Source organism: Piliocolobus tephrosceles, chromosome 4 (genome assembly GCF_002776525.5).
Source record: "Piliocolobus tephrosceles isolate RC106 chromosome 4, ASM277652v3, whole genome shotgun sequence".
NCBI lineage: Eukaryota > Metazoa > Chordata > Mammalia > Primates > Cercopithecidae > Piliocolobus > Piliocolobus tephrosceles.
In genome coordinates, this window is record NC_045437.1 from 69,201,564 (window position 1) to 69,209,421 (window position 7,858).

Genomic DNA, 7,858 nt, shown 5'->3' on the forward strand with positions numbered 1-7,858 from the left:
TTGTTTTATTCAATTTGGTTCAGAGCACTGAAAATTTCAATCTACATCCTTGTGGGTAAGAGATAGCATTATCTTAAACAGTGTTCAGATTTAACAAAGGTCAACGTCTTGTGCAGTTTACATAGTATCTACTCTCAGTAGCTTTTGCTTCTTGAGCTCTAGGTGGCTCCTCAGAAGCTGTTAGGCTTAACAAACAAAAATAAAGTAAAATCAGACATGGTATGGGGCCTTGGGACTCTGAAACCTTCATCCAGAGAAAACCAATTAAGCCTTCAGAGGCTAGAAGAGAAGGTGTGTGTGATTGGTAGGCAAAGCAAAGAAAGATTAGTACAAGTTATCTGGCAGCTGGATAGAACCTTTACACCTGCGCAAAAACAAGCCTCCCTCATAAGAAAGTCCAAAGATGTCCGGGGTCGGGGAGGAGAAAAGTCTTCTATACTCTCATCTCTCCCATCAAAGCAAATTAGCGAAACCTGCCTCAGGTGAAGTGCAAAGGCCAGTTTGCAGGGAGAGTTTCAACCTCTCCCCAGCAGATGGGCTAGACATAACCTGCCCAAGCTCTCTGCCGACCTGGACCTGCTAGAGCCGAGAGGGCGGAGGCCAGAGGGGCTGCAGCCGGGAAGTAGCACCGCACATCCGGGAACGCCAGCAGCCGGCTGAGGGCTGCATAATTGGTGGAGGGCCGGGCGCGGTGAGAGCGCCTCGTGGGAATAGGGCAAGGCGGCCGGGCCCCTCCCATTCCGCCTTTTCTTCAGCGCCCTGCCGGCCGCACTGACTGCGGGCGCCGGGCCACCGGCGAGTGTGTGCAGGGACTCCGGACACCCGCGGCAGCGAGGTGAGGGCGCAGTCTCCACGAGGACCGAGGCGGACCCTCCGGCGCCATGCGCGCCCTCCCCGGCCTGTTGGCGGCCAGGGCGCCTACGCCGCGGTTGCTCCTCCTCCTTCAGTGCCTTCTCTCCACCGCGCGCCCAAGCTCGGCGGACGGCAGTGCCCTAGGTGTGATGGGTACAGGGGCCAGGGTAGGGAGGGCGGAGGGCGCGCAGGAAGGGGCGCGCGAGGCTTGGGTCCCCGCGGGCAGAGGGCATAGCCGGCGCGCCGGGCAAGGGTGGCGGGGAGAGGCGCCGGGATGCTGGTAAGGGTGGGTGGCGATTGGCGGCGGCGGCGGCCTCCCATTGGCTACGTTTGTGTCACCTAAGCTGAACTCTGCAACTGGGGCGGCTCGCGCTCCTGCGCTCTTCGGGGCGAGTCTTGAACAAACAGCGCCCCGCAATTCGGGGGCGTAGGTAATAGGGGAGAGTCTGGTTTTTCCTAGGAAGAGGGCAGTGGGGTGTGTAGGTGGATGCAGGGACCAGCTAGCGACTTGGCTTGTGCAAATGTGGAAAGAATTTTGAAAGCACATTTTCCCAAGGCCTACTCCCTTTTCTTGATTCCAGAGTAAGGCGCCCCCTTACCTCCTTCCCTCCTCTTGGCAGGTGGGTGGGCTTTGAGGATTTTTTTTTTTTTTTTTTTTTTTTGAGACAGTTTTGCTCTTGTTGCCCAGACTGGAGTGCAGTGGCGTGATCTCGACTCACCGCAACCTCCGCCTCCCTGGTTCAAGCGATTCTCCTCTCTCAGCCTCCAGAGTAGCTGCTATTACAGGCATGCGACCACCACGCCAGACTAATTTTATATTTTTAGTAGAGACGGGGTTTCTCCACATTGGTCAGTCTGGTCTCAAACTCACACCCTCAGGTGATCCGCCCGCTTCGGCCTCCCAAAGTGCTGGGATTACAGGCGTGAGCCACCTCACCTTGCCGAGGATGTTTTTTTTTTTAGAGCTGAGAGGGGAAAAACTTCATAACCAACCAGCCAACCAAAGAGCCACAACTTACAGTATAACGTGTGTGTATCTTCATTTTACACCGTGGTCTTTGAAAACAAAATGTGTGTGTGCGTGTGATTGTTGCTTGTTGTTTTATTGTTTAAGATACTTTGACAGAGGGATTACGTGCAAAACATTACCAAAGCCAACATGAAAGTTGCCATTTTACCTTTCACCTGTTTATAATTACTTTTCATGTTAAAAGGATTCCATCCAACCTATTGCAGGTTTCTGTGTCATTAATGTTAGCAGCCAGTAAGGGTAATAAAACACCACCACCTCTCAAGCTACTCTCAAGGTAAATATTGGCCACCAGTAACTAAAATTGGGACATTATTCTGCAAGAAGTTTTCAAACTCTCATGGGAATTTATTTTCGTGGGCTTGTAATATGTGGAATTTTTGTAATACACCATAGAGAAAGAAGGATAATCAAAAGGTAAGACTATTAATTTTTATAAATGCCTTTTAAAAGGTCTCGTTAACAACTTGGACAGAACATCTTGGGTTGCTCCAGTTCTAAATTTCCTTGTGCCACATCTCTTTTCCATCATATCACTTATTGTCCAGGCCTGTAATTCCAGCACTTTTGGGTGCTGAGGTGGGAGGATGGCTGGAATCCAGGAGTTCAGGACCACCCTCGGCAACATAGCAAGGTCCCTTTTTTATTAAAAACAACTTTTTAAAGTGCGGTTGTGGTGATGTACACTTGTAGTCCCAGGTACTTGGGACGCCAGGGCAGAAAGATTGCTTCAGCAATCTCAATCAGTTTGAGGCTGCAGTGAGCTATCATGGTGATGGTGCCACTAAGCTCCAGCCTGGGTGACAGCGCAAAACTGTCTCAAAAAAAAAAAAAAAAAAAAAAAAAAAAAAGAAAGTAAAAGAAACAGAATTGTCCAGGACATTTTTTCGCCCTTCTGGGTATCTCCAATTCTTCTATCCCTGGTTCACCTCAGAGTATTGCAGTTCTGAGAACTAGTGCATTCTGGATTCATTGTAGAACTTTGATTCTCTACTTGACTGTATGTCAGAAACACCAGAGAGCTTGAAAAATTCTGATACCTGGATCTTTCCCTACAAAACTCTGGTTCATTTGGCTTGGGATTCAGTGTGGGCATTAAGAATTTTTATCAGCTCCCTGTGTAGCTTTAAATGTGATTTTAAGCTGGTTAAAAACTACAGCTTTAAAATGATATGGTCTAGAGAGTGCACTGTTAGGTAAATACTTATTCCATAGGCATCAGGGTTAAGTTGATATGCAGAGAATATCTCTAAGGAGAGAGAAAAAAAGGAAACAAATGAAAGGGGAATAAATGAAGGTGTAAATCAATAAGATGAATGGGGGGAGAGGATGTTCCTCTATGTATATGGTATAAGTTCTGTCCTTTTAGCTCCACTTAAGCTAAAATTATGGAATAATGTACAAGACAAAAGTTATGATGTTAGCATCGAATTTAAGCCAGAATAAAAAATTGTCAGGCACTTTCAGCTTGTTTTCTAGATTCTGTATTGATCTCTGTGAAATTTAGTTTTCTCTTTGCCAAAGGATATTGTGAGGTTTACTGGATATTTTTTACCTAGATGTATAGACCTACATACTTGGACATAGGTTTTCTGTTAACCTAAGACTTTGAGTCAAATTTTAATAATAAGAATAGTTACATATATATAGCCCTATGAGTTAGCATTTTTTTAGTTCCAGCTGAAACAAAAAAAAAAAAAAGAATTGTCCAGGACGTTTTTCTCCCTTCTGGGTATCCCCAATTCTTCTATCCCTGATTCACCTTTCAAAATTCATCTGAGAGTATCGCAGTTCTGAGAACCTCTGCACTCCTGGGGAATTCTCACTCTGTCACTCAGGCTGGAGGGCAGAGGCACATTCACAGCTCACTGCAGCCTTGACCTTCTGGGCTCAAGATGAAGAAATTGGGGCTTAGATTAAGTAATTGCCCAAATACGCATACTTAGTTAAGCAGTAGAGCAGGAAGTTGGGCGTTGGTCCATCCAGTGCCCGTTTTCTTAAACACAGTGCTTAAGCACAATATCCAATTGTCTCTCTGAGCTAATTGGAAATGTCTATGAAAGTTCAGAGCTACTGACAACATAGCCTGTGCATCTAAATGTTTGACTTACACTGAATGACATGCTGACACAGTTTGAGTCCTAGAATAAAATTAGGTACAGAGACTCTTTTAAGGTTTTTTGATTAAATAAGACATATAATATATCTTTGTAAAGGATACATCAGTGGGAGTATTTAAATATCATTATTATTACTATTACGTGGCACAAATTGGAGAAATGGGTCATGTTTATCTTTTGAAAAATGTTTGCAGTGGAATCATTTTAAATGATCCTTTTAACTTCCAGAGGACATGGCTTTTACATTCCCTTTGTGAACCCCCTTCCCTACTAACCCATCACCCCAAACACAGCAGCTTTCTAGTAATAAATATTTTTGAAGCAGATATTATTCAAGCACCCACATATGTCTGACATTGTTAGTCCATATCTCAGTAGAACATGCTAGCAGTTTCTACCGTTAAGGACGTTTAAAGGGGTTCCCACTGGACGAATCTGGGACAAATTGAGCATCAAATAATAATAATATTAGTGAATTGCAACTCATTTAATAATATGGGAATTCATGAGTACCGACTGATGTAGATTAAAAAATGAGTCAGTGAAAAGTTTGATGGGGCATAAAGTATTGAAGATTCAAAGTAACTCTTCAGAATGTGTTTATTAATATCAAGGGAAAAAGAGTAACTTTATGGTGGAGAAGCTTGGCAGACAGCACTTTGATCAAATGATCAAAGACTAAAATCTGTTTAAAGGGAACAGGTTAGCCATAAGCCTACCTTTATTTATTTATTCATTCATTCATTGATTTAATTTTTGAGACAGGGTCTCACTCTGTCACTCAGGCTGGAGTACCAAGGCACACTCATGGCTCACTACAGCCTTGACTTCTGGGCTCAAGGGATCCTCCCACTTCAGCCTCCCACATGGCTGGGACTACAGGCATATGCCACCACACCAGGCTAATTGTTGTATTTTTTGTAGAGATGGGTTTCACTATGTTGCCTAGGCTGTCTTGAACTGCTAAGCTCAAGCAATCTTCCTGCCTCGGCCTCCCAAAGTGTTGGGATTATAGGCGAGAGCTACTGTGCCCAGCCTAAGCCTACCTTTAGTAGTGATGTTTCTGATGCATGAACATTTTTACCCTAAATTTATCATCACAAAAAAATTATATGTTTAAAACATTTGTTAAGAATTAGGGCAACTGACTCTTCCTCATCTTCTGTTATCCTCATTCTCTTCCCTCTTCCCTCTCATCTTTCCCTCGATAGGTCCTATAGTTATTTGATGGGGAAGAGCAAGGGGACATCCTTACTAAGTGGATGGAGCCCAAGGGGCCCAGATCAGGATATCTGAGGCTGACCCTGGTAAGGATGGCATCCAGGCAGGAGGGCAGCCTGGTGTGGAGTGTTAGGGCCTGAGCACAGTGAATGGGTGCTTCTGCAGCAGGCAGCTTGACACAGGGTCCCAGAGTTGATTTAACAAGGCTTTTGTGCAGGAGCAGCAGATGGGTGATATTTGATCCCAAACAAGATGTGGAGGAAAGCATGTAGGAGGGTCAGACCAGCGATGGAGGTTGGAGCCTGAGTGGGTAAGGAAGACATCTCTGTGGGGCAGGTGTGGCAGTGGCAATGAGAATTTAGTAATATACAGGGTGATTGATCAAATAATTAAATCTAGGAACGATAATAGGATCTAGGTTTTACACTAGAGAAGAATGAAATAAAGATAGGGAAAAAGTAGAATGAACCCTGTGGTGTTGGATTGCAGTTGGCAGTATCCCTGTGAACCCATGACATTAAATCCCTGTCTCTTTACCTATGTCTATATAGGTATATAGATTTAAACAAGTATATGTGTAAATATATGTATGATGAATACATATGCATGTCATATACATATATGTGTATGATATACATTATAAGTTGTATGTGTGTGTATACGAATGTGTGCACATGTATTCTTAGCAGTGATTTCCAGTAGTGATGAGTATACTTAGCCCCCAGATCTTGGATTCTAAATACCATTCTTTGCTAATAGTAACCAAGGCTTCTTGGAGAAATGGCTGATTTCAGGCCTTGAGTGGGAAAGTAGCAGATAAGCCTAGAACATCTTGTGCCAGAAAGCAGTGGAGTGCTCAAAGGATAATGAGTCATGTCAAGATACAGGAGCCAACATGAAGGGGTTCCTACTGGACAAATCTGGGACAAAATTGAGCATCAAAATAAATAATAATATTAGTGGATTATAACCCATCTAATAATATGAGGATTCATGAGTACCAACTACTGCAAATTAAAAAATGAATCAATGAAAAATTTGATGGGGTACAAAGTACTAAAGATTCAAAGTAACTCTTCAGAATATGCTTATTAATGTCAAGGGGAAAAGATACAGAAGCTTGGCAGACAGCACTTTAATCAAACGATCAAAGACCAAAAAATGGTGTGCCATCTGAGACGATCTGGTAAGAAGAGCACAGCATCACTTCTATGATGTTCCTGCCAGATGTGCCTGCCTCAAATATAATCATATATCAGCGGAACTGTCTTGGAATTTTAATAAGTGTCAAGGTTATGAAAGTCAGAAGAGACTGTCGCAGTTCCAGAGTGAAGCCACATTAGAGAGAAGTGACAGCCAATGACAATGTTTGATTCTGAGCTGAAACCTTTTGCTACCAAGTGCATTATAGGGACTTTTTTTTGAAATTTAGATGGGGTATAGGGACAAGATGGTGCTTCATATATATTCATTTCTTGATTTTAATGGCTGTATTGGGATGGTATGGGAAATGTCCTTTGTAGGAAATAGATGGTAATGTTTTAGTGGGGCATGAAACATCAGGTCAGAAACTTACTCTCACATGGTTCAGAGGAGAAAATGTTCTGTTCTTGAAATGTTTCTGCTACTTTGAGATTGTTTGAAAAGAAACAAAAAGAATTAGTTTACCTGAGAAAGATTCAGTTTACATAGGCATTAAACTAAAACAATAGTTGAGAAATCTGTTAATGTTTTTAGGTATCATTTTCCAAAGGTATATATGCCCTCCAACAGAAACAAATCACATGTGTTGAGGCTATTTGTCCTAGAGTGTAATCTTTTGACATTAACTTTATACAGCTGGTCTCATATATTGCACAATATAAGGTGAATGTTAGAAATTAACAACTTATGACATATATGCTGATGTAGGAGAACAAACCTCACAACACTTTGCTAAAAATAAACTCTACTCCTGATAAAAATTGCCGCTATTTAAACATAGACTATCTCAAATAATGTTAGAATAGAAATAATGAATGTTGCCTTTAAAGAGTTGTTATTCTTTTCTTTGAAAATAGCATTTTCCTGACATTTTTGAAGTTATTGAGGTTATTGTACTAATGTGTCTCTAATCCCAAACCAGAAGCTTTTAATAGCCTTACAATTATATACTTCTGAGAAACTGAAAGGGAATTTAGATACTTCGTTTGATTGATCTTGAAGCCCAAAGTGCTTTTCTAACATAGCCAATAGCAGTAAGATAGCTAATAACTATAACTGTTTTCCTGGTTTGCATTTCAGCGTCCATCCAGCATGTGGTTTTCCTTCATAAAAAGTCCTCAAAATAGACCCCTGGCAGGAGGGTGTTCTTGGGAGGGAATGGTGGCAAAAAATGTTCATACTTTAAAATGTCTGCACCTAAACTATGCAGAACATTAATTTAGGGCCACAGGGCCATTGGAAGATTATTAAGAATCATCACATTGAAGAATCAGGGTTGCCGAGGTACCTGTTCAAAATCTAGGTTTTTCTTTTTTTTTTTTTATTATACTTTAAGTTCTAGGGTACATGTGCATAACGTGCAGGTTTGTTACATATGTATACTTGTGCCATGTTGGTGTGCTGCACCCATCAACTCGTCAGCACCCATCAA

The 7,858-nt window shown here is 42.3% G+C and overlaps 1 protein-coding gene across 2 annotated transcripts in view; it reads left to right on the top strand.

The window, feature by feature from the left end:
- The first annotated feature begins 632 nt into the window (after window positions 1-632).
- EMB (embigin) overlaps window positions 633-7,858 on the top strand; it is a 51,690-nt gene continuing 44,464 nt past the window's right edge. Inside the window, exon 1 of one of the 2 annotated variants that reach the window (XM_023210566.1) lies at window positions 633-996. In XM_023210566.1, the coding sequence (XP_023066334.1) occupies window positions 882-996 (115 nt within the window). In that variant the 5' untranslated portion in view covers window positions 633-881. The remainder of the gene's footprint in view (window positions 997-7,858) is intronic. The other variant, XM_023210567.1, reaches the window with a different exon arrangement.